At 42.4% G+C, this 26,791-nt stretch overlaps 1 protein-coding gene across 4 annotated transcripts in view; it reads left to right on the top strand.

Annotated features, from left to right (window-relative positions):
• Homer2 (homer scaffold protein 2) overlaps positions 1-26,747 on the top strand; it is a 95,194-nt gene extending 68,447 nt beyond the window's left edge. For 3 of the 4 annotated variants that reach the window (XM_021264885.2, XM_087188531.1, XM_087188532.1), the window contains exons 4-9: positions 6,327-6,419; positions 10,366-10,505; positions 13,200-13,356; positions 15,200-15,310; positions 15,977-16,057; positions 17,180-26,747. In XM_021264885.2, coding sequence (XP_021120544.1) covers positions 6,327-6,419; positions 10,366-10,505; positions 13,200-13,356; positions 15,200-15,310; positions 15,977-16,057; positions 17,180-17,368 — 771 coding nt within the window. In that variant the 3' untranslated portion in view covers positions 17,369-26,747. The remainder of the gene's footprint in view (positions 1-6,326; positions 6,420-10,365; positions 10,506-13,199; positions 13,357-15,199; positions 15,311-15,976; positions 16,058-17,179) is intronic. The other variant, XM_004852861.4, reaches the window with a different exon arrangement.
• Positions 26,748-26,791: the final 44 nt, after the last annotated feature.

The following is a 26,791-nucleotide window of genomic DNA, read 5'->3' as shown; positions in this document are numbered from 1 at the left end:
CAAGGCAGTGTTGTGGTTTGGCCAGTGTGACTATACGCCTTTGTGCCTGGTTTGAAAGATTCTTTTCCTGTGAAGGATAGCAATTTCTACCAAGCATTCATGTGGAACGTGACTGGTTCCATTTGGGCCCATTCACATTGCCAGTCTCTTTATCACTAAGCATCCAACTTTGTTTCTCCCTCAAAGGTTGGCCTAACCATTTCCCCAGGGTTCTGTGTAGACCCTGAGCCCAACCCACCTCTCCTGTGCACATGGCACAATGAGATGGGAGTCTCCCATTGTCACGGTCCTCAAGAAACCCAAGTAGCAGAACAGAGATATGGCACTGTGTGACATGTGAGGGAAGCTGTGACAGGTCATGGAGTGTCCCTGATTTGGGGGTAGGAATGCTGCTAGTGGCAGCCATTGGAAGGCTTCCTAGGTCATTCTGGAGAGTCTAGACTTTTATCCTCTGACCTGAGGAGGATTTTTAAGCCCAGAAGGAAAGTGATTAGATTTGCACTTTAGGTAGACATTTTTTTCCCCCTTTTTTGGCAGCTGGTCAGATTAGATTGTTTTAGTTCAGGGTAGCACTGATGCAGAATTAGAGAGATTTTAAGATGACGGAGCCAAATTGGCAGAACTTGGTGAGTGGATGAGGGAGGTAGAGACTCTGGGGTAGTGATGGGTAGAAGTGGTGACACCTTCTTCTGAGATGGATGCTGGGAGGGCAGAGTGAATCTGTGCAGAGTGGAAGCCAGTGTGATGGTGACTGAGGGAGGGAGTGGCCGGAACCTCGGTCTGAAGGAGGGTTCTCCCCTGCAGAGGTATCTAGGAAGATGGGAGCACCCCCCAACACTCTGGGGCCCCTCCATACTGGCTCATGCCCAGAGAAATGGCGTTGGGAGCCTCAGACCACTGGGAAGCTCCTGGGTCCTGGCTGGGCCCATCTCAGCACTGGCTGCTGATCCTGTCCAGGCTGGAAGTTCTGTCCTGATACCCAGGATGGTGTGAGTCACAGCTTCCTGGAACAATTTCTTCATCTTTGGAAGAATTGCAGTAGCTAGAAGGATGAACAGGGAAAGTTCCTATGAAAAGAATCAAAAGGAAAATTCAACCAAAAACTGGAGCAGGTTGTTAAAGTTCAGTTCTTTGTGCTCCAAGAACTGAAGAGACCTTGAGCTGTGCCTGCTTCCAGGGGCGGCTGCTTCTAATTTTTCCCAGACAGAAGAAAATGTCCTGTCATTAAGGAGGAGTGTCCCATCTTTCGGAGTCTCAGACTTTGCAACACTCGAGTCTCCACCCTGTGACTGTGTCTTACCATTATCACACAGACTTCTCAAATAAGCTCTCGGATGTTGCCTTTGTCCAAAATATTTCAAATCAACTTTTCCTTTCCCTTTCTCTTTGATGTAAACAATTAACCACACACTGATAGATTACTATGAAGTAAGGCTGGGAGTCCCGACAAGTGGCAATTAGCTAGCACCGAAGAAACTTGGGTCTGAAGGATTCCTGAGGATCATGCTGAGGGACAGCTGTGGCTGATAGTGCTGACTTTCCAGCAGCCACCCACGGACCTGGAGGAGGACTGGTAATCAAACACTCAGGCTAGAGAAACAAGCACTGGTGTGGACCCTTGCACTTAAGAACACTCTATATGTACTTCTTTCTCTAACCCCCAGAAGAAAAATAGATATCTTGCTCTTAATAGCCCTCATTAGAAGGACCACTTCAGAACCACCATTCAGAAAGCACTGCAGGGAAACTTTCCACTCTTTAGCTAGGCTTTCCAAAAATAGTCGAAGCTGTGTGTGAACCGGGCCTTGTCTGTCCACCCACAGGAGAAGGCATAAGAGCTTGGTAAACTGAAGAATGCTGAAAAGGAATTTGCATGTTCTGGTTTAGAAAAAGAATCAAAGGGAGAGAGAACCAAATACAAGAATGAAGCCAGGCATGGTGGTGCACACCTGTAACCCCAGCACTCTGGGAGACTGAGGCAGGAGAATTGCAAGTTTGAACCCAACCTGGGCAACTTAATGACCTAGTAAGACCCTGTCTCAATGAATCAATGAGTGAATGAATGAATGAATGAATGAAAAGAGAATCGGGTAGTTATTAATGTTTTGATTCTTTCTGGAATCTGACCTCAAGTGATCACGGTTCTGGGCTTGGCTTCATCTCATTTGCCACAGGCACGTGGAGAGGTGTTCTGCCATTAAGAGGGAGCCATCCAGGGTGGAGTCCCAAGAGGCCCATGCTGTGCCATGCATATGGCATTGCTTTTTACCCATTTCAATGATTTCATCTGTAACTCAAATCTGTCCCCGTGTAGTTACTCCGTTAGCTGAGTGTGGGAAGAACATTGCCCGCCCTCCTACCTTCCTATCACCAGATTTAAGGATCCATTTTTTGAATAGATAATATTAATCATCCTTTCCATGTTTTAGTGAGAGTGTATTTGGCTGCAAATAACAGAAAACTTATCACAGTGCTTAAACAAAGCAGATTTTTCTTATGCAGAAGACAAGTCCTGAGGCGGGTGTTGCTGGCACTGGTTCTGTAACCTTGGGTCTAAGAGTTGTGTGTGTTTGTCTGTCTCTTCTTTCTTTGGCCTTTCCCTCATGGTGATAATATGGCTTCTCAAGCTCTGTTCATCACATCTACATTCATGGGAAGGGGGAGGAGGTAGAAGAGTGCTGCCGCACACTTTCCTTGGAAACTGCTGTGGAGGACTTCTTAGGTCTCATTGTCAGTCCTGGGTCCCTAGCCCACTTGTGCCAAAAATGAGATTTCTGTGATTGGCTTGGACCAGGCTTTCGTTTTCATCACCTAGGAAATTATCTGCTGCAGACAAATTTGAGATTCTGTTAAGCTAAAAGAAAAGAAATAAAAGGGAATTTTTTAAAGAGACAGAGCCTTGCTATGTAGTTCAGGTTGGCCTTGAACTCACTATGTAGTCCAGGCTGGCCTTTAACTCACAGAGATCCTCCTGCCTCGCCTCTGGAGTGCTGGAATTATAGGGATGTGCCACCACACCTAGCAAAAAAGGGAATTTTGAATATGCAGGCAGCAGTGTCTGCCACAGGTCTTCAGTGGCCAAGGCCAAAAGGAGGCAAACATAAAGGCAGGTACTGCTCCCCTCTCATTTTCCATGATGATGATAATGATTTTGATTAAAATTATTACTACAAAAGACTGCAGAAAATGACGTTAATTAAATAAAGACTTGAGAATTTGGCAACATATTTCAGAAACCATGGGTTTCATTTACAGGAATGTGTTCTACAGAAATTATTGTAATTGAGTACAAAGATTTAGGTCCAAGGATTTTCTTTGCAGCATCATTTATGAGAATGGAGAGAAAAAAGGGAGGTAAGGTGATAAAGCGGGAAGGGAGGGCTCGAGGGATGGGCAGTGGAAGGAATGCAGGGAGGGAGGAAAGAGGGGAGAAAAGAAGGAAAGAATCTGAATATCAAAATAAGAAATTGTTTAACTCAGTATGTCTTTCAGTATATTCTTCATTGTGCAGCAGCTAAGATAATGTGGTAGAAGATCGTATAATTGCTTGGGAGCATTGTCATAGTGTTAAGTTTCAAGAGAGGTTATAAAATGACATATGTTATGTCATTCTGTTTTTAAAAGGAAATATGTGAGATGGGTGCCTATATAGATAGAAAGACATCTTAAGTTTATGTTGTTAGTGCTTATCTTTGGGTGTTAGGGCTATAAGTTTAAAAAAAAAATTTCTAAGCTGTGTTTTTCAAATTTACAAGCATATATGCTTTTTTGAATAATGGGGCAAATGTGGACAGCCTTAGACTTGGAGGGATTTTTCACGAAGGACAGTCATTTGGCATCTCCGATCGCTGGTGCCAGGTTTTCCTCACAGAGGCTGTGAAGGGAAGCATCCTCCCTCCATTCTCTGGGCACTTGGAGCTGCTTCCAGGTTTTTATTATTATGGACAGTGCTAGTATTATTAGCATTATATTGAAGGTCTTTTTGTTTCCATATTCTCCTTTATTTTCACAGAATAGTTTCCCAGAAGTGCTGTCACTGAGTCAGTAGGTATAAAGATTTTTTTTTCTACAAATGATTCACATTTCCAAATTGCTTCTCAGTGGGCCTGTACCAAAATACAATGCTACCAGAAAAATCTTGCCAGCACTGGGGTTTATAATTGTATTTAGTGTTTGCTAATTTAGCAGGCAAAGAATGGTACCTCATTATTTTGATTTGCATTTCCAGTGAGGCTGGACGATCTTTTCTGTAAGTTGTTCAGTTATTTTATTTTTAATTCATGGCTTTTGCCATTTATCTGTTGGGGTTTTCATATTTTCCTTTTCATCTTATACAAACCCTTTCTATAGTAAAAATAATAACCCTTTTTGTGTGGTCCTAGTCTAGCTAGAGATATTTCCCCTGGGCTGTTTTCCTTCTGAGTTAGTTTTTTTTCCCCTTTTATATTCAAAAGTTTTAAATTATACAGTCAGGCCTGTCATTTTTGTGGGGTTTTTGTTGTTGTTTCTTCCAAGTTTAGAAAATTAACCCTTCCACCCCTCAAGCAGAAGTTTGATAAATTTTCAATTCTGTTTGCATCCAGATTTTTAAAGGTTGGACTTTTTTTTCATACTTACCTCTTTAACTTAGTAGTAGTGTATCATGCTAGTAGTTTTTAGTAAGGATTTTAAATACCCATTTACTAACATGAAATTATATGTTGAGTAATATTCCTCACTGATTTATCTTTTTTTTTTCATAGCTGATTTTTCTCTAACTGGTAGGGTCTATTCCTCACCTGTTTGTTCTGTTCCATCGTGAATCTGCTAGTAACATGTCATTTTAAATTATGTATTTGATAGGGCTTTTCTTAGTTCATTAAGTTCCAAGCTTATTTTCTGAAATTTTCTTCTTGATTTGTGCCTATTTGAATGTAAACAACATCCTCTACAGACTTAGAGTTCCTTTGAGGGCAGGAGCCAGGTCTTGGGTATTATTGTTTCCTTCCTCAGTGAATCACATTTCCTCTGGCTGCTTTCTGAAAGGCGGGGAGGGGCAGGGACTCTGCCATCAAGGAGTTCAGGACATGAAGTTTTTATTGAAGGAGTACCCAAAAAGAAGGGGGCCTTTGTCCATCCCTGCTGAGTCTCATGTGTTTTAAGCAACAGGTAAAATGATTTTCCACTGACAGCTCTGGAAGAGTTAAGTATGCAGCCCCATGGTGGTGGCCTTATTAATGGGGCCAGTGGAAGCAGTACAGGCTGAGATAGAAAAGCTGCCCTTTTCCACCTAGACCAGTGATGGCTAACCTTTTAGAGCTTTCAGTGATAATGAACAAACTGCTGCGGCACGCTTGCCTTAGGTTCGCCACCCCTGGCCTACACCATGGTGCAGCGGGGCTTGCCAGCACTTGTTATCTGTCAAGGTTTCCCGAGGCAGACTGCTGTTGCTGGTGTTGTGAAGACACTCAGAGGAGAGCCTGTGCTCACGGATAAGTGAGTTCTCAGCAAGACCTCGGGATTCTCTGCAGCCCTGTAGCCCTCTGTTTCTCAGCAACCATGATTGAGCTTCCCCTTGCTTTGTAGTAAGGGCATTGCCTATCAGCATTGCCTGTTCTCTGTTAAAACAGTGTATCTGCTAATTAAAATCCATTGCCTTGTTGGTAACTATGAGCCAGTGATTGATATGATTGCCTTGAGATTTTAAAGAAATTTTTATTATGGAAATATTAGAAAGCAGAAGTGTAGAATAATGAACACCTTGCACATATCACCTAAATTTCAAGTTATTAACATTCTGAAACATTTCTTCATCTCTTATTGTTGTTGAAGTACTTAATAGCAGATTGAATGATGATTAAGCATGTAATCATAAGCCACATGTTGCATTTTACTGTTTTGTATCTTAAGCTTTTATAACCTAGAACATTCTTTTCTCCAAATTTTGGGGGTGGTTTTCTTTTTCATGACATTGACTTACAAGCATTCTTGAATCTATGCATAGGGTTTGTGAAGTTTTTCATGGATCCCTTCTGTGATGTTGCTACATTTCTTCTGTTGCTTTTGTTTTAGTTACTGTTAACCTTGGGTTTTTAATTTGTTTTTAATACTTCATTATCAAGTCAGCTCAGTCACTTGAGACTTACTTAAGCCTTGTCTTGGCCAATAGTGTTTACTAAAAAAAAAGCATTCCTTATATTCATTTCTTTTTAATCTCAAATGAAATTCTTCTGGATTTATACAGAATTTATTGACTTAAAGCTGGATACAAAATAATAAAGATGAGTTCTGAATAGCAGCCATAAATAAAATTAATCAAAACTTTAATAACTATTCTTCTTGTTCAGTTTGCAGAGAAATTTCAGGAGGTAAAAGAAGCTGCCAAACTTGCCAGAGAAAAGTCCCAGGAGAAAATTGAGACTTCAAGTAATCATTCCCAAGTAAGTAATTTGTCCACAAAATAAATTGAGTGTGATCAGCAATTGAGATGCCTCATTCCTTGTCACTCATGGCAAGAAATAGAGAAGTGTAGTAGTAAGGCATTTTGAAGGCCTTTTCAAATTATTAGCCTGCTCACGGTAAGATGGATGTGACATGTTTTATGAGACTCTTGAATTTTTCAAGATGTGGTACTGTATTTTTGGCAGAAAATGGTTGATGGAATTAGAGTTAATGCCAGTTTCCGACCCCTGAGAGACATTCTGTGGTCACTGTTCAAAGCCAGTGGCAAGGCAGCATGCTTCTTTGCTGGGGTGGAAGGCAAGGTCTCCATTATAATGCTCATCAGTGGAGGCAGGCACCTTGTGCCTGTTAGAGAGGAAACTTGTTACCAGAGAGCCATGTGTCTCTCTCCCTCTTTTAACAAAATCCAAGTGGGAGATGGTATTCCCACAGCTGTTCTTTGGTTGGAGGAGAGCTGTCTGTGCCAGTAATTGAGTAGTCTGTCTGCTTAGAAGTGTAATGATTGACTAAAAAGGACCCATTTTAGCCTGACAAAAAATACCAGCATTCTTGATGTCTACATTTTATAGAGAGTGGTAAAGAAAGGTTTGGCAGAAAGATTCAGGAAAAGGGAGAGTTCAGGACCAGCGAGTTGGGGTCAGAAATAAGCATGATGGCTAGGCTGGATGGGATGTGCAGATGTGCCTGGAATACTGTGCGAGACCTGCCATTCTTCATTAGTGGAGAGTTTGTTTACTAGCAGTTTGTTTGTTCTTGGGTAGCCAGTGGACACTGGCGGTGTCCATGACTATTGATCAGGATCTGGCATGAGGGTCATGTATAGCTGGTAAGGCAGGTAGGGAGTGACCGAGGGCAGGAAGACTGTCAAGAAGGCTGTAGGGGGCAGGACCAGGACAGAGGCAGCCACAGTTCAAACAAGGAAGGGATTGGTGTCAGGGACAACTCCAGCGACAAGTACCAGGAGCCCTGGGTGTCTGGAGCTGCCAAGCTCAACTATAGACCTGACCATTAGCCTCACAGAAGGAGAGGAAGGCAGAAGCCAGAGCTAGTTTTAGGAGAGGAGCCACCAAAGAAGGCAGGGGAGAAGTTTCAGCATCACTGCCCCCCAGGTGAGGACCTTAAACATTTAGTGCTCACAGAACAGGGCAGGGAACACCTTGGGACTCTGAGTCTGTCAGAAACCTGGCAGCTTGGGCTGCTTCACAAAGGCAGAAGTTAGTTTTGTTTATTTGTTTGTTTTTGACAGTATTGGGCAACAAAGAACCTTTGCACTGCTCTACATCCTCAGGCTCCTTTATTTTGAGACAAGGTCTAGCTAAGTTGCCCAGGCTGGGCTCAAACTTGTAATCCACCTGTCCCATCCTTCCAGAGTGCTAGGAGTTCAGGTGTGTGCATGGGTAGGTCTGTCTTATGTTCCCAGAAACTTGGCCTGAGCTTGTCATACAAAAGACACCCCTGGTGGATTTATGGAAATGAAGGTATATGAGGCTGCAGGTGGACAGGAGCACTCCTGAATCTTTCTAAATAACTTTAATATAACCTAAGTGCTACTAGTTAATTTAGTATACCAATTACTTAGTAATCTCTGAGAAGCTATAAAACTGGACACAAATTTTATAGAAATATTCCATAGTCTAGAGATTTTCTAATACACTGTCTTGCTGGGCATAATGGCACACATACCTGTAATCCCAGCTACTCAGGAGGCAGCAGGAGAACTAGGCTAACCAAATGATTTTACCCTAAAATTATGTAGCATTGCTCCCGACAGAAGGTCACAAGTTCAAGGCCAGCCTGGGCTCCATAGTGGGGACCCCATCTCAAAACAACAAAACAAAACTATATACATAGTCTTTTTCTGAATATCTTATGTTATAGTACTCTCTTTAAATTTAAAAGTCAGAATTTCTCTATAGATGGTTTTCTTTTAATGTTTATCCCCTCAAAAGTATTTTAAACCTTAAAAAACAAGTATACCCAATAAAATATTGTGTGTATATTATGTAGAATTGAATTTTTCTCTCAAAGCTTTAGTTTTTATTTACCTTTCCTGATATTTCCCCAGATATAGAGATCAGTGTTCATTTCTCTTTTTCTTTTTATTAGAAATCAGTTGCTTATTTTGCTGAATCTCTTAGAGAATGAATACTTTGACCAAGTTTTCCCAGTAGTTGAAGATTTAAGCAGCCTAATTACAAAAACAATAAATAAGGGTTTTTATGACTATAAAAGCAATATGTGTTTATTGTATAAATAAAACATCACATTTTAAGAAGAGAATAAAAATCACCTCTGTCTGTATTCAAAACTATTTTAATGGCTAAACAGTATTCCAATGTGTTTGTGACATGACTTATTCCACTAACCTCTTAGAATGTGGAATATCTGTGCTGTTTTTAGTTTTTCATCAACATAAATAACACTACGATGAAAGTTCTTGCCCATCTTTGTGTTTGTTATGGTTTATTCAGGGTGAATTCTTGAGCAGGAGATATGGGTTGAAGGTATGGATATGTTCAAAGCTTTTGATGCGTACTGTGCACTTGGCCTACCGAAATATACAATTCCCACTCCCACCAGCAGTGAATAAAGGGTTTTCTTCCCACACCATCACTAAGAAAGCTTTGTTGATTTGACAGATGAAAAATGTATCTCATTGGATTTTTTATTTCTTTTCTAGTGACATTAAATATTTTTGTTTATTTGTATGTATTTTTCTTTTGTAAATATCAGTAGATCTTTTCTTTATTAAAATAATTGTTATCTTTTTTTGTATTGATTCCTAAGAGCTCTGCATATTTTTTTAACATGACAGAATTTGAACACATATAAAACCAGGCAGAATTGTACAATGAACCTCTAGGTACCCATAGGTCAGCTTTATTAATTAGGAATTAAAAAAAAAATTTTTTTTTTGGTACCAGAGATCGAACTCAGGACCTTGCACTTGTGACGCAGGTAGCGTGCCACTGAGCTAAATCCCCAGCCCCAGGAATTTTTAACCAGTTATTTTATATATGCCCCCCCCAATTCTCCTCTCTTGTCCATATTTTAAAGGAAATCCCAGATATATTATTTCATTCATAAATACTTTAGTATGTAGCTCTAAAAGATAAGGACTCTTTAAGAGTTCTTCAGTAGAGAAACACCATTAATAATTTACATATAATATCTGCTGGAAATATTTTCCCCAGGTTTTTGTTTGCATTTTAATTTTGTTCCTGACTTTTTTTTTGCAGTGCAGGAATTTAAAATTAGTCAGATTTATACATCATTCCCTTCATAGTTCTTTCCTTTACCTTTATGCTTATTGGAGGCTAAATAAAATCTAAGATCTTATCCAAGACCAGATGAGATTTCACCTCCCTGTGGTCTGGTTTATTGCAGAAAACACTTTAGGATATTCATAACAATGCTAAGTAGTAATGGAGACAGCAACATCCATATCTGGCTCCTGTTTTTTAAATGGATATGTTGATCTAACTCCCTGTAGCCCAAGGATTTTATCTCAGCTTTAATACTTTTTCTCTGCCTTCATTCACTATGTCTTGTTCTTTGTTTTTTATCATAATCTCTCCATCTCTTTTAACCTGTGCCTTCTGTCCTATGGTACTTAAGAAGTCCAGATACTTAAGCTTTTTGGGTTTGTCTGCAGAGTTGAAATAAAAAAGCAGTGGCCCCAGGTGTTTTCTTGTCAGTAAGTGGGCAGACTTTATGGTCTCCCACTCTTTAGGTGAACTTTTTAGGGTATTTGCCCCATAATCAGTAGCCTTTGTTAGCCTCTTTTATTTGTTAGTATTCATTGCCTTCTGGTTGAATAAGTTGGTCCATCCACACTCACAAACATATAGTCTCTCATTGTGCCTAATTTGCTGTCAGTGTGGGGACAAACAGTAATGTGTGGAGATAATTCACTTTGGCCAGGAATCTGGGTGTGAAACCCCATCTTCTACTCAGGCATCCAGTGTCAATGGGACGGACGATGAAAAGGCCTCTCATGCAGGTCCAGCTGACACGCACCTCAAGTCCGAGAACGACAAGCTGAAGATTGCTCTGACGCAGAGGTGAGCCTGTTAAAACTCAGGTCCTACTATCTCCACATTCAGTACTTCCTGGGGGGCAGGGTTTCAGAAAATTGAGAGAAGACTAGGCCCTGCTCAGAGCCTCCAGGCTTGTCTCCTGGTCCAAAGAAAACCAAGAGGCTTCACATTCAAGGCCTTCCCTGTCTGGCCAGCCACATCAACATCAGTTAGTATGTGTGTGAATGTGAGAAAGTGTGTGAGTGTGGCTGTGTGTGTGAGTGTATGTGTGAGAGGGAGAGTGCAGGTCTGCAGGGCAGTGAGTTGTACGTGAGGGACAATACACAAGTGTGAGAGAGTGTATGGAACGTCTCTGTAATTGGGCTGTGTGTTTGAGGAGACACATTTATTATTTAGTCATATGTAAGATTAAGTCTTAATCCAACAAAAGCATATAAAAACTCAAGAAACAACGAAAAATAGTATGAAATCACACAAAAGTCAGTGGGCAAAGGCGTACATAGGCACACAGGATATATACTTGAAGAAAATTTCCTTTACCATATGAACTGGGACCATAAAATACCTAAGAATAAACAACAAAAAACATACAAGATCTGCCAAAAGTGATCTTTAAAATGGTTTTGAGGTTCATAAATTAATTACTTAACAAATAGAAACATACGTGTTTTCTCCTTTTAAAAATATATTTTTTTTTATTTTAGTTGACCATATTTGTGCATATTTATGAAGTATGTGATGTATGTGTACAATGCATAATGGTCCGAGTAAGTGGCATATCCATCACGTCAACACAGAGTGATATATTCTTTTGGGAAGTGGTAAGAAGCCTTGATATTTTGTAAGGTGTCAGTTTCTGCTAAGTAGATCTATACATTTAACATGATCCCCAAACTGGAATCAAGAAGATTTCAATTTTTAACAATGACATGAGCTGTGCTAATGTTTCTGTGTTGAGGACCAACCTGTGGCTACCTTCAGATCATCTTGCTCTCCTGGCCAGGTGCTTCAGCCTCCCCCCAACCTCCTCTTCGTGCCTGAGAAGCTGCCCTCCCAGGCTCACCCATTTGTGATCTGTGTCATCTTAGGAGCCATCCTGTCTAACTTCCCACATTATACAGATGAGGAAACTGAGTCTCAGGTGGTCAAGTGACTCTCAGGCCAAGGTCACATGGCTAAAAGTAAATCTTCCCATCACCTGCACTGCTTGCCTTTCACTCAAGACTCCAGTTGAGAATGTCCCACAGGCAGCCAGTCACATTCCACAGCTGGAGCCACCTTGGACCTGACCCCCTCCTCCCCAGTCGGCTGGCCTGGCTGGTGGTTGCCACTTACTTCCTGTGGCCTGACCTGGGAATCCAGAAGGCACGTGAGACCCTTAGATCCCACAGCCTGCTTTTGGACTCTGGCTCATTGTCAGGTGAAAGACAAAACTGGAACCAGTCTATTTTTTTACTCATCAGGCAGTTGTGAGGACTAATTCGTTTAGATCACACTGGGCTGTGGATGAAAACATTTCATCCCTAAAAATAAATGTTTTCAAATCTGAGTTTAGTGAATAAGTGAGTTACAGGAATGCATGTGAAGCCATTTCCCTAAATCAGCTTAAATTCTCAGTCACCAACTCTAGAATTCATCAGATAATAACATTTTACTATTTTTTCAGTCTGTGGTATTTGAAACTGAAAGTGTATTTTCCAATCACATTCCTAGTTTCTTGAGGCCGTGGGCTGAAAGATAACACAAATTATTCAGTCACAGTTGCATTTGCTTTAAAAAAAATTTTAAAAGACCTTTAGAAGAGGACTCTCCTCAGCCAGATACAAACTTGTGGGCTTGTCATGTGCAGTTCTTCTCTGTCACCTCAGGTCACATTCAGCACCACAGATTGTGAGCTCTAAGAGGAGGAAGGTAAAGGAGGGTTAAGGGAGCAGTGACTGAGGGGAACCTGATTCGTTTGTTTTAAACTTCATCCTCACTGAGCTCATGGAATAAGAGGTAAATCAGGAGGTCTCTGTGGTGAGGATAGAGATGTTCCATACACCTCCATCTCCTCATACCCCTGAGATCACAAGGTCCTGGGACAGACAGTGCTCCCTCCCACACAGAGGGTGGGACACCCATTCTGCTCACAAGAGGCCAATTCCCAGTCACTGTCTTGTCTGTCCCCAAGCCCTCATCTCTCAAGTCTGGATTCCTCTCAGGGCCCTGAAGAGGCACAAATGATGTGGCGCCATTTTTACCTGGAACAGGGCTGTCTGTATGCATGTTGTTTAAACTAAGGTTCTCGGTCGGGCTCCAGAGAGGTGTGCATGGCTTTCAGGAGCCCCTCAGAGGGCCCATAGTCTACCTCAGTATGCAGAGCTTCTGTCCTTGGTTTTATTTCGGGAAGGGGGTTCTGTACAGGGGGTCAGCAGGGAATGAAGCCCTGTCTCCTCATTCTTTTAAGACCTCAGTTCTCTTCTAAGCCAATTCTTTAAGCCCCATGAGGTGACATGTTCACCCTACAGAGAGGCCCTGTCCCTCGTGGCTGTTGGTCTATGCAGCCAGCACCCCTACCCCACTCACTGGTGAGCGAGAGTGTGGGCTCCCCTCAGCCAGGCTGAGGGGTGGCAAGGTCCCCCTTCCCCAGTTGGGTGGAGGTACAGTGTGATGTACAGCACCCTCATCTCCTTCCCTGGTACCCCTTTTCCATCCGGCCTGTTTCCTGCCCCACAGTGCTGCCAATGTGAAGAAATGGGAAATCGAGCTGCAGACCCTGCGGGAGAGCAATGCCAGGCTGACCACAGCGCTACAGGAGTCGGCAGCCAGCGTGGAACAGTGGAAGAAGCAGTTCTCCATCTGCAGGGATGAGAATGACAGGCTCCGCCACAAGGTGGGCCTCGGGGAGCCACAGCAGGAGGGAGGGCCAGTGACCAGCAGCAGGAGTCCTTCTCTCTCCTGCCTCCCCCTCCTCCTTACTTTGCCCTCCCCCATGGGCAGGAGGAGGACTTTCTCCTCTCCCCTTAGAACATTCTCTATCTCCCCGCCTTTCCCAGTAGAAATTTAACCATGTACACTATTGATGTGTTACTTTTCTGCAAGCAAGTTTATAATTCCTGTTGTTAAAGGAGAAGATGAATGAACTGAGGGTCCAACCTTGTCCCTCTCAAAGGCTCCTCTGGGGCTCATCACAGCTGGCCTTAGATGTGGGTGCTTTTCTCTAGAATTTCTGTGGTGTGGTGATCTTCAGTGGAGGAAGGGGAACCAGGGGATGAGAGAAAAAATATCCAGGAAATAGTGAGGAGCATTTGCTCAGAAGCTCTGCTTCCATTCAGATCATTCCTTTTAAAATGCAAATTTAGAAGTGAGAAAAGATTATGCTGCTTAAAGCACAAGGAAGGTGGGTGCTGACTGCTGTCAGATGCCTTCTAGTTCCTAACTTTGACATCCTGGCACTTAGAGTTTTTCAGAATTCACCTGTAATCTTGCCTGTATGAGTCACTGTCTCTCTGCCATTCTGCCCAGTTGATAAGGAAGTGTTGGAGTGCCTGAGGTCCTGAGGGTCCTGGGCTGACCATGTTGTGGTAGTGAGACTGTAGCCAGCCCAGCAGGAGTAGACAGGTCTTCAGGGGACACCTCACATTTAGGCTGGTGCTCACTGTCCCCTAACCTGCATGTGTGACCTGCTCTGTCCAACCTGGACAAGCTGCTATAGATCTGCCACTGGTTGCACTTTGGTGCTGAGGCCACATAAAGCTGCCTCATGTCATTTTTTCATCTCAGTGTTGAAAGTGCTGACAGTCAGGGGGCATCAGGCCAGCTGCTGACTCTGTACCTTCTTGACCAAGGCCTAGCAGGTCTGCCTGCTCTTTCTTTTCTTTTTTTCAAGCAAAGAGCTGAGTTTCTCACTCTGGTCTAAGTATGGAGACCATAGGGAGTGGGGGTGGGGGTGGGATGTGTGCTTCCTTGGAGGAGTGTGGCCCTCCCTGGGCGGACACATCAGGAGCTTGATTTCCAGGATGGAGGTAGAAGCTGGTGGCATTTGGTGCAGGCCACCTCTGAGAAATGTCCTCTTGCTAACACCCATCATGTCCAAGGTTGCTGTTGGCTTGTGGGGACCCCATCACTACATTGCTTTTGTGTTAGACATTAGTTCTCTTCCTGCCATCCACTCTGCATATGCCTTTGGGTCCCTGAGAAATGCTCAGTGTTGGATGACAGTGGGGTGTCAGGCCTCTGCCTGTTCATTCCACACTGGTAGCCTTTGGAGCGGGCAGACCTGGAAAGGAGGAAAAGATAAAGCCCTGGGATTTGCCATTAGTCTCAAAGGAAGATTTGGCAGGCCTCTCTGCATGTATCGAGGGTAAGGCCACCTTGGTGCTCAGGGTTTGAAATGTCATTGCTTTGCATTTGGGAGCCACTGTCCCACAGAGTTGCTAAGTTCTCTCCCCTGCTGGCTTAAACCCTTGAGATAATTTAGGACGTGTAAAAATCATTCAGGGGATATCTAGGCTGTGACAGATCTTTAAAGGAAACCTCTAATGTGGCCTTGTGAGAAAACCAGAAGTCCAGAGTATCCTGAAGCTTAGAGCTTGTTCGCGGCCACAGAGAAAAATTTGTGAGTGGGTTGGTTTATGGTGTATTTTTTAAAAAAGCATAAAATATCTGTGGGAGTCTCCTGTTTAATGACTAAAGTCAGCTAGCATCTCTGCTTTACTGTGTGATGTCTGTTGAAGATTGACGAGCTAGAAGAACAGTGCAGTGAGATAAACAGGGAGAAGGAGAAGAATTCACAGCTGAAAAGGAGAATTGAAGAGCTAGAGTCAGAACTCCGAGAGAAGGAGACGGTGAGTAACGGTGCTCGAGCAGGGGCCTTAGCACCCTCTGAGCCTTGAGGGGAGGCCACCATGGACACAGCAGGTAGCTTAGAGCATGTGACTGGCCCTGGCAGCTGCCAGGACACCAGGACAGAGAGCCAGGAGTCACAAGGTACAGACTCCAGGGCAAAGGAAGGCCTCACCATCACCTTGCAGTCTCCAAGTTGTGTTTAGAGTATACTGTCAGTTACTCAGACCCAAGAGTTAGTTGAACATTTCACAGAACACCCCGACATTTTTATGGATCACCTGTCATCACAAGTTGGGTTCTGTCAGATTAATGCAGCTAGAGCTACCAATCATATAGTCATTTACATTCTGGAAGTAAGAATAGTTAAGCACACACATGTTGGAGACCATGGGCAGGTTACCAAGCTTCTCTAGGTCTTAATTTTCCCATCTACAAAACAGAAATCATAAAGATACCTGCCTCTTTATGGTGCTGTACAGACATTTGTGATCATGCATGTCATACACTTTCCTCTGGAATCTCCTGATGTTTAAAAGTAGCCTCATTGATATTATTTATGCAAACAGGACAGGTCCTAAAAGTGACATCCGTTAGTATATGCACAAGTTAGTGATTTTCAAGAATACATTTCTGAGTGTTTTGTTTTTTATTTCTATCTCCTGTAGGAGTTGACAGATCTCCGAAAACAAAGTGAAATCATACCTCAGCTCATGTCAGAGTGTGAATATGTCTCTGAGAAGTTAGAGGTAAGAGGGGCACATCTGTCCTGGCTCAGATGAGAAGGTGGTGGTCGTGTTACTGATTTCTTCACTCTCTGGCACTTTCACACAAGGATGGTAAAGAAGAGGGATTTTCTGTTCTGAAGAAGGTGGCAGTGATTGCTCACCATCCTTGCCCCTGGGGGCAGACTTAGCAGCCTTGGTCTTTTGGCTTTTTCTACCTACACAAAGGTGTCCTCTCCATAACCATCCTGCAGGCCACACAGAGACAGTAAGGAGAGGCCAACAGGGCAGCCTGAGAGCACAGGATCAGGATGCACATCCACAGCCACCACCTCCCAGCCCCTGACCATGGGCAGGCCTTCCTCGTTCATCTATAAAATGAGGGTTTTCAGGCACTCCTTCACCTCCAGGTCTCTAAACTTTAGGCCCTATGACATACTCGAGGAGCACTTTATTGAGTTACACAAGCCCAGTTTTCATTGTTGACTGGTTCCTGGGCACATGTTCAAGAAAGCCACAATTTATGCCCACACAAACCTCTCATTTGACATGAAGAGTGCAAGGCCCAAGGACCTTTTGAGAACACATGGCTGTCTGGTCTGATTTACCCAGATGGGCCTTGTTTGTCTTGTAGGGCCCAGCTCTGCAGAAAGTCCCCGTGGTGATGGCATCGGGTCCACAGATGCCTGTCCCTGTGTCATGGGCACAGCTCACCTTTCCTCTCCAGGGCCAGACATCGGCCTGAGGCTGAGGAGGCCTCTCGGTGGAACCACTAGCCAGTTTCTCTCAGAGTAGAACCTAGAGGTGGCCTCTGTTGACCACCCTGGCGCTGCCAGTGTCCAGCAGGATTTCAGATCGTCACTGCTAAACCCTCTGTGAAGTCCCTCTGGGCTCGGACTTAGGTTTCAGGCTAGGTGTTGGTTGCCCAGCCGGCCTGTTGGTCCCCCTGCCAGGGCCTGAAATACCTGGTGGCTCCTTTCCAAGACCATGGTTCTGTCTTGTGTGTTGAGGGGCTGAACTTGTCTTTAGATCTTAGCCCCGGCGCAGCCCACAGGTCTGATGGAGAAGGCCCTATTCACTGGAGAGGCTTTGCCAATGGCTCCCATTACCCTGTCTCAGACCCTTCTCCCTTTTTGTTTTTTTTAGGCAGCCGAGAGAGACAATCAGAACTTGGAAGACAAAGTGCAGTCTCTAAAGACAGACATTGAGGAGAGTAAATACCGACAGCGCCACCTGAAGGTGGAGCTGAAGAGCTTCCTGGAAGTGCTGGATGGAAAGATCGATGACCTCCATGACTTCCGCCGAGGCCTGTCCAAGCTGGGCACGGACAACTAGGGCAGCAGAGACCAGCCTGCTGTGAGTCCCATGTGTGTGCGAGTCGAAATAGGACTAGAGCGCGGCCCTCTTTGCATTGCTTCTGTAAATGCTGGTGCGGTGTGTCGTGTTTCCAGACCAGGTGTGCCGTCCACTCATTCCTCTCCAGGATAGAAATCTCCTCTCGCTTCTCTGGCCTTTGAGGTTGTGGACAACTGGAAGATTCTGACTCAGGAATCCAGAACTAGGTCTACCTTAAACGTTTACGCAGTCAGGGCAGGGATGTTTATACCTTTCTTAAGGGCTGTTGCAACCCTCTAATGGAAAAACAAACATCTTTTCTAACCCAAATATCCTTTAATGACAGGCTGTTTTGCTCCTTTTATTGAATAGCACTCAGAGTATGTAATTGACGACCAGGTTCCAGTCCTTGGGGGCATGGAGGGTGCAACTTCTCTCTCAGTCAGCATTGAGATGCTTTAAAGCAAGCATGTAGTGAAAACCTGTCCAGAGAAAGAAAGCACATTTCTGGTGGGTGTGCCTTTTGGCATGGGAGATGCTTGCATCCGCCACACTCCACTCTCCTTTGTTATGTTGGGTTGCGACAATGCTCCTTTTTGAATGTCTGAGCAGATGCTCATGTTATGGGAATAAAGTGCAGTGAGGATGCCTAGTTCAGTGCCTGGCACAAAGTAGGTGCTCAATAAATATTTGTTGAATTAAATGTCTAAACAAAACTTAGTGTTTTAAACCCCACAGCAGAGTTCAAACCCTGTTGAATGATACACTCTTTGTTGTGCTGGGTAGTTATCAGAAGAAAGGCACCTAGCTGCCCAAATCCACGGGTGGCTCAGGTGTAGCAGACAAGTCAGAGGGTGGTCTGAGGCCCCACAAGATCCTGTGAAGGGTTTGGAGAGCCAAGAAAGAAATTATACGGGCCCGTGAGGGTGAGGAGAACCTCAATAACAGAGAAGCTCTGCCCAGGTCTGCCTCTTGCCTTAGCAGGAACTGACTAGAACCATAAACCTGTCCTTTCATACAGAGCCGCTCATGGGCCAGTGGGCCTTTGGGTGCCACAGCATTCACTGGGAGACATCACCTGTCACAGCTGGAGGTTTGAGTCCCTGGCCTCACACATTTCTAAATGCCCTGAGCACAGGGGGGCTCTGCTGCCCTCTTACCTCTCTGAGAACCACCTAAGAGAACTTTTCCCTTGAGAAACAGTTTCTCATGGGGTTAGAAATTCTTCCTGCTGAAACTAGATCATTGAGAAAACAGCCTGCGGAGGAGACTGTCCAGACCCCAAGGTGAGTGTCTGAGTCCTCAGCTCTCTTTCCCCAGCCGAGTCTTCTTTGAGCAGGGAGGTCTTGCTTGGGATAGAAAAGGAGGGCAGGCTGGTGATCTGGAGCACCAGGGTACTTTAGGGGAGACCCTGCAGGCTGCATGGGGCCTTGAGTACACAGGACTCTTAGACAGGAAATGGGAAGTGTGGTCAACCCTGCTATTATTCAGACCAGGGGGCTGCCTGCCCTGCCCTTTCCCCTGAGCTCCAGGTTGCTCTCAGGAGAGTAGTCCCAGCTCCCTACTGGCAGTTCCTGGAGACCTGAGAGCTGGACCGGCCACAAGTTGTTCCTATGGTCTAGAAGCAGAGTAAAGGGGATTCTTCTCAGCTTGGCCTGAGCCTGTCACTGCCCTGGAGCAGTGGACACTGGGATCAAAACACCCTCAGCTTGGGCCTTCAGATGACCCAAGTTCTGCCTACAGCAGACTTGCTAATCTAAAGAAACCCTCTTGGCTGACTAGAGTGTGCTCAGGTGACATACTCATAGGAGGATAATTGCTAAAGCCATTTGTACATTCTCATAGCAGTGACTTTAGAAAATGCTGGACGTAGAAGTGTAGAGTGCTGCAAGTCGTTACCATGGTGTACTTCTGGGGCCTGAGACCCAGGATCCTGTTCACCACTGAAGAGTGTGCCAAGCAGCTTGTAGCCAGTGGTGAGGGCCTTAGATTCCTCATACTGCTGGGGCTGTCTAGCCTCAGACTCTTACAGCCCAGGAGCTGAGGCAGGGGGCCTTTTAAAGGGAGGATTGGATCCCTCAGTGAAAGCACAAAACTTGACAGAAGCATTGAACTTTCCAGGCCTTCTGCTTTCATTTAAAGACTATAATGTTTCTTCATTTAGCTTCTTTTAAACTGAGAATGGCCCAGGAACAACCAGAATAGTCAGCCACGGGACTAGTCTGGCCAACAGCCTCTGGCACCATGGAGGGGAAACTCTGCGATGACAGTGGCTCATTGCATCTGTCCCAGGTTTCTTGTAACATGGCCTTGTGGGTCCTGATGACCACTGCAGTCTCAGGACTTACGTGTGGCCTTATGCCATGTGCAGGCCGGGTGTCCCCCTTTCCCTCATAGCCATAGCAGCCACATTGGGCTGCCTGGAAGATGTTGAGCCAGGAGTATATTGTCAGCTTCCGGATGAGGCCTCCTTGATTTTACACCCATCACCAAGATTGGCTGTATGTACCTGGATTAGCTTTTGTTCTCCATCTATGAAACCTGGGGCCTAAAAGAGGCCAAGTAAAACTCAGACCCCTTAACCATGGTGATCTTTAAAGATAACTTTATTCCAAGATGAGACTCAGCTGGATGCATTTCTCATTCTCAGGTGGGAAGGAGAGAGGATGTCTTCCAGATGCCCTGGGGATGTAAAACTGCTTAGGGTGACAGGTTGGGAGAGAGTGGTCAGACCTTGGGTGAAAGAACCCAGAGTCCACGTGGGCCGTCTGACTGGCATGCTTCATCAGCCCCACACATCATCACTTGAGACCTTCATAGAGGGAGAGAACTTGGCAGAAATCATTACCTGCATTCTGCAGATAGGAAGCAGAGACAGAGAAAGTGACATGCCCAAGTACCTGGCGTGACCAACAGTGTGGGCTCTGCATCCTGTCTCCTGGACCTCGGCCTGGTATTTTTCTATGAGCATATCCCTGTTCTCTCTTCAGCAGTCCCTGGGTACCAGGAGAAAAAAACATCCTCTTGAATCTAATAAGAGCACATTGCAATTATATTATTTTAATGTGTATCCACAACAAAGGACAGCTTACAAAGGAGCAAATCAGAATTATGTTTATGTTCATTACAAACAATAAGTTCCATCTGGACTGATTCTTGATTTTTAGGGACCTGTCCAAGAAAGTGTTGGTGACTGATGTCCAGGCTTGAGAGGCCAGTTCGGTGGCACACAGGCTCACTTTGAGTTCTTTGTTGATAGCTTTAATGGAAACAGAGTAATCAGATTAGAACAGGTGATCAGCCCTGGGACTATATAAGCAACCTCTGCAGGGGAAGGAGGCAGTGCTAGACAGGGAGCAGGCTTGCAGGGTCTTAGAGCAGGTCGTATGTGCCCAGAAAGACTGTCCACAAGGGCAGCTGGTCTCCAGCCTGCAGGTTCCTCAAGCGCAGCCATCACAAAAGGAGTTGGGAAGTGCCTGGCTGGCACATTGTGTTTGTCACGATACGTCAGATAAAGGGTGTTGGGTGAAACAGTATTCTGCCCTGATGCATCCCTATCTGCCTGTTTTAAAGGGATTCATCTTCTACAGACAAGTCTGTAGAAACCAGGGAGACTGTGGATGAGAGCCACCCACAGGGCCATCTTGTCCTTGAAAACAGGGCAGCCATGGTGTGACTTACTGTAAGCACTCAAAAGAGACTGCCAGGGCCGGGGATTTAGCTCAGTGGTTTTGCTGCCTGCTGTGCAAGTGGAAGGACCCGAGTTCGATCCCTGGTACCAAAAAAAAAAGACACTGCCCTTTGCTAATAACTGAAAGTGGGTTGGTGCACCATTCACCCTTCTAGAAGTTATACTTCACTTACTCACTTGAAACATCACTGGATTTGGAAACACTTGAAATATAAACTAGAAGCTTGAAAAATTAATGTCCATATATAGTTTTTAATGACATGCATGGTTTAAATGGACCCTAATTTCTGAGTACTTGGCTTCCCTCAAAAACCACTATATAGGGGCCTGGGATTTAGCTCAGTGGTTCTGGCGCCAGCCTCGCAAGCGCAAGGTCCCAAGTTCGATCCCCGGTACCAAAAAAAACCAACCCACTATATATTCTGGGGATGGTGGATGATGGCATGAAGAGGGAATCCTGTGTAGAAATTTATGTTTTTTTATGTCTTTTCCATGCACCTATCTCAAGAATAGAGTTCTTCTTTAAACACGGCCTGGCAAGGTGACTGTGCTACAAATTCTCAGCTGGCTGAAATGTTCTGGTGAACTTAGGTCTCTGTGCGTATGTGTGCGTGTGCTCATGTGGGTGTGTGTGCTGGGGGAGGAAGGCGCAAAGGGCAGCAACAGAAGCAATAAGGAAGTTTTCAGTGTAAAAATGTATACCTGAGAGGAGTCTTTCTTTGAATCATTTTGGGGTTGGTGTTCTGTGTTCTGGAATCCATGCATGAAAAGTGTATGGGTCTTTGCTGAGTGGAGTTGTACAGTGCCCGGCTATCTTTCACAGTGCAGAACTGGCTGTAGGGAGCTCTCTGGCACCCCTGGCGTGAGCACAGACAAACCACAGTCCAAATTCTTTACATGTTGGCAGGCGATTGGCAGGATGGATGCTATGCAGCCGTGGAGAATGTATTGTGTTCCTGTCTTTTCCCTCTTGTACTACTTTGAAAAGAAAGTCCTTTCAATCAGTTGTTATAGCAGTGTCTTATTAGATATGACAGGAAAGAAAACATTTCTTACATTAAATGTAAGAATATAATGATGAGTACAGGGTAGATAAGTGGACTCTCCCAAGAATAACATTTTTTTCCTTCAAATGCTTTTTTTGAGATATGAATAAGATATACATTTTTTAAGAAACTAAAGATAAGTGAAAAGAAAAAAATCACCTATTATTACCCATCTGATGGTAACCACTGTTAACATTTGGTGTATGTTCAGACTTTTTCCTATGCATCTATATGTGCTTCATTACTTTTTCCATGAAATATAATCAGATTATACATACTATTCTATAACTTGCTTTTCCCCCTTTTGACACTATATTGTGAATATATTTCTATATCAATATGTAATTATATCCTTTTTAATATCTGTGTAGGTTGGATCTTGGATACGTAGGCTGTTTTCAATTTTTTAGTGTTGGAGTCAAAGATATGATGAAACTCTTCTGACATCTTTTTAAACTTTTCAGAATATTTACTTAGGATAATTTTCTAAGAGGTAACTTGCTGGCTCAATCATGTGCTTGTTTCTATCTATGGCCCCATTCCTTCTTGGGCACATAGGAGACTCTACCCTTTGATGTCCCTGTAGTCATTCAGGTTCTTGTGACTACTTCCAGCCAATGAAATGTGGGCAGAGACTAAAATGTCCATGCGCAGAGCCCCAGTGTCTGTACCCTGCACTCAGCAATGTGATTTCCTGGAGCCTCCATCAGCCTGGGCCCCTAAGTGAGGGACTCTGTGGAGCAGATGCTCCCTTCTCTTCTCCCCCACCACCAACCTGCATGGACCTGTAGTGATAATAAAGAGTATAAACCTTAATGGTACACCACTGGGACTTCAGGGTTAATTTGTTACTGCAGCATAACACCCTTTTCTGACTAATGATAAAAAGGTAGGCACATTTTTAGGAATTTTATTATACAGGGTATGATCACACAATACTAATACTGTAAATGTTTACAGTAGAAGACACATTACCATTAAACACCCTCAAAATATTCCCCTTCACTTTAAATACACTTACCCAATCATTCTTGCTGCTTTCTGAAGCAGTTCTGAAGTCCTCTTTCATGAGTGTCTTTAGTTGCACTGTCATGGCTGCCTCAATATTCTGAACTGATTCAAAATGTTTACCTTTCATGCTCATTTTGACTTTAGGGAAGAGCCACAGACTCACAGTACCAGATCCAGTGAGTAAGGTGTATGAAGACACACTATAATGTTTTTTACGAGCCTACCTTTCCGTTGAATAGCATTCAGCAGTAGCAGTCACCATATTTTTTGTCACACCTAGTAAAGACACTCATGAAAGAGGACTTCCAGAACTGCTTCAGAAAGGAGAAAGAACAATGAGATAAGTGTGTTTGAAGTGTGGTATGTGTTTTAAGGAGGCTTTTTAAATTTTTAATTGTATTCGTACGTTTGCAGTTCATGCAGTTTGAGGAGGCTTAATGGCAACGTGCCTTTTTCTATAATAATGTTTTACTTGAACATTCACTGTATATTGTGATCATCCCTCATGTATTGCCTCAAATTGCCTTTCAGAAAGATGTCTCCCAAATATGTGCCCACCCCTAGCAGTGTGTGAGAATGTCCAACTCCTTCTTTAACACTGTTACTAAGGTCTAGAGGTATAAAAAAATTAAATTTTTGATTAAAATAGTGACCATCATTAGAAAAATGTATTTATTGAATTATATATTTTTGTAGTTTACCTATATTCATGTAGTCTGGCCAGTTTTCTTAGGAGTCTAGAGTCTTCATTGATTTCTAAGAGGCTTTTAAAAATAAATATTGTAAAAAATTTTAAGTTGTATTATAGCTTTTAAAAAAATAAACAGTCAAATCTTTTTCTTTCAGTTATCTTTGCTGTCATTCTTATGAAAAGTCTTTTCATTTCTAATTCCAAGATTGTAAATATTCATCAATATTTTATTCTTGTCCATTTATTTTTCTTTTTTAAACAGTTAAATCTGATTGATTGGAATTTATTTTCTAAATTGCCCCAGCACTATTGATCAGGATATCTATCCCTTCCCGACCACTTTCCCTACTCCTGTATGGCTTCAGTCCATGGGCATCTTGGATGCACACATGCTCCCCAGTGCCTCTGAGCTTTACCCTGAGCCACCATCTGCCTGGACAGTCCAGCACTGGGAGCACCTGCTTGATCATCATAATGCTAGACCAAGTGTCCCATTAAACCTTGTCAGAAATGTACAAGTACATTTGCATATTAATATATCTGAAAGAAATTTAGGGTCATTTTGTAATGTTTAGAAGAATTGGAAATTAGCTTATGTAAAATGGATATAGTACTACAGAATTATAATATGTTCTCTTTCAGTTCAATAAATTTATAATGTTTAGTTTTATGTCCTTTGGTCTATCTTTTCTAATAATGGCAATTTTTATTGTTGTGGTTACTATTGTAAATGAGCTCTTTTGTCCGTTGTTTTTCAACACCTTGTTGTTAGTGTATAGATATCCCACTACTCTTTAATGAAAATTAAATTGATTGGTTTTCTACCTTGACATTAAAGTTATGTAAACTTAAACATGAGAATACATAATGTAGAAAATCAAAGTCCTATAGAATTAAAAATCCCTCTGCCATAAGATAATCAATAATTATGCATAGTTCTCAGTTTTTTCCCAAAATATGTTTTATCATTTTATAAGTGTGATACAACCCTTCTGCCATCTGTCTTTTCCCTTGGCAGTAGATCTCGGGCCTCTTTCTATGTCAGTAAACATCAGTCTACCTCATTCTTACCTCTGCATTAAGAAAGTAATGTGTGGCTGGTTTATTTAACTTGGCAATTGGTTATTTTGACACTAGCCAGTTACTAAATTCTTTCCATTTTGATAGTTTTGTTAATTCCTCTGGCCTTTTTCAAGTAGGTAATAGTTCTAGATACGGGTGAAAATTTTATCTTCGTATTTTTTTTTTGGTACCAGGGATCGAACTCAGGACCTTGCGCTTTCAAGGCAGGCGGCGGAACCACTGAGCTAAATCCTTGGCTCTTACTTTGTATTTTTAATAATCTTATTTTACTTTCTTGTCTCATCACACTGACCAGCACTTTTAGGACAATCCTACATAATGAATATATAACTGTGCTGGTATTGTACATTTCTTTATAGATTTCTTCCCTTAGCAAGTGTTTCTCCAAAAATATAACTTTGACTTTTAATGTAAAATATTCTTGATATTTGAATTTATATATTAAATTATACCCTTCTATTTCTAGTCTAAAAATTTTATCAGTAATAGATGTTGGGATTTTAGTAAATGACCTTTTTCTGATCTGTCAGATGATCAAATAGTTCTTCTCTATTACGACTCAAGATGAATCATTTTAATATATTTGCTAACGTTAAGCCCTGTTTGCATTCCTATAAAAATCTGATATAGTCAGACTCTGTTGTTCTTTTAATATACACCCCCTTTCAATGTTAACAGTGGTTATTATGGCTTATAGGTGATTTTTATTTTGTGTTTCTTACCTGTGTTTTCTGATTTTTCTATGAAAATTAGGTATTGCTTATATAATAAAAATGAGCTTTACAATGAGAAAACATTCTTTTGGCTTTGGTTTACTCACTTTATTTTGGAAATTTCCTATCTTAATAAGATGAATAGTTGTGATTTTTTTCTTTGACAAATATTTTTGTTAACTTCTTTTAAAAAAAGGCATTTGGGAAGCTCTTTTTCTATGCCCTGAAATAGTTTAAATAATATTTAAAAGTTTTTGCTCTTTAAAGTTTTTATAACATGCATAGAACTGTCTTAAGTGTAGTGCCTTGTTAGAAAATAATTCCTTGATAGTTTCTTTAAATTTTTTCTGTGCTCATTGGTCAGACTTTCTTCCTGTTCTATAATTTTGACAGTTTAATTTCCTAAAGAATGTTTCCATTAAGATTTTCAAATGTGTTGGCATTGTTATTTTTTTCTTACTGATAAAGTTGTACATCTATGCTTTCTCTTTTGTTCTATTTAGTTTTTCCAGAAATTTTATTAGTTTTTACAAAGAATCAACTCTGGGACTTATACCTTAATATTGTTTTACCATTTTATGATTTTTTAAATTTGTCTTTGCTCTTTTCAGTTTTTTCCTTTATTTTTCCACCTTCTCAAGTTGAATGCCATTTTAACTTTTTCTTGCTTACTAAGACAATTACTAGCACTCTAAGGCTGAATAGTCCATATCACTAAATTTTTGTGCATGGTATAATTTATAATTTCAGAATTGACTTTATTTTTTACAAGTTATTTGAAATTATACTTTCAGATTTCAAAATAGCTTGATATTTGTTGTTGTTGTTAACACATGGTACAAACTTCTAGTTTTACTGCCTTGTCAAAGAGGGTATGGCCGGTACAATTTGTGCACTTTGGACTTTATTGATATTTTCTTAAAACCTAATAAATTTTTAGTTTTAATAAATATCTCCAGGAAAATGGAGAATGTATATTCTCTGAAGGGAACAAAATTCAATCTTTATGTATTGCTTTGACCTCATTAAGTACAAAGCTATGAACTTTTAATTTTTACTTACTTGATTCATTAGCGACTAAGAAAGGTATGTATTTCTGTATTTCTGCCTGTTTCTCTTGTGTATCTACAATTTTTTCTTTATATGTCTCTGTTTGATGTTATTTGGAAAATGATCTTTTTACATTTA

This window comes from Heterocephalus glaber, unplaced genomic scaffold, assembly GCF_053883595.1.
Source record: "Heterocephalus glaber isolate CG9 unplaced genomic scaffold, H.glaber_assembly_v1.0 deba00001531, whole genome shotgun sequence".
NCBI lineage: Eukaryota > Metazoa > Chordata > Mammalia > Rodentia > Bathyergidae > Heterocephalus > Heterocephalus glaber.
This window is presented reverse-complemented; position numbering and strand designations above follow the sequence as displayed.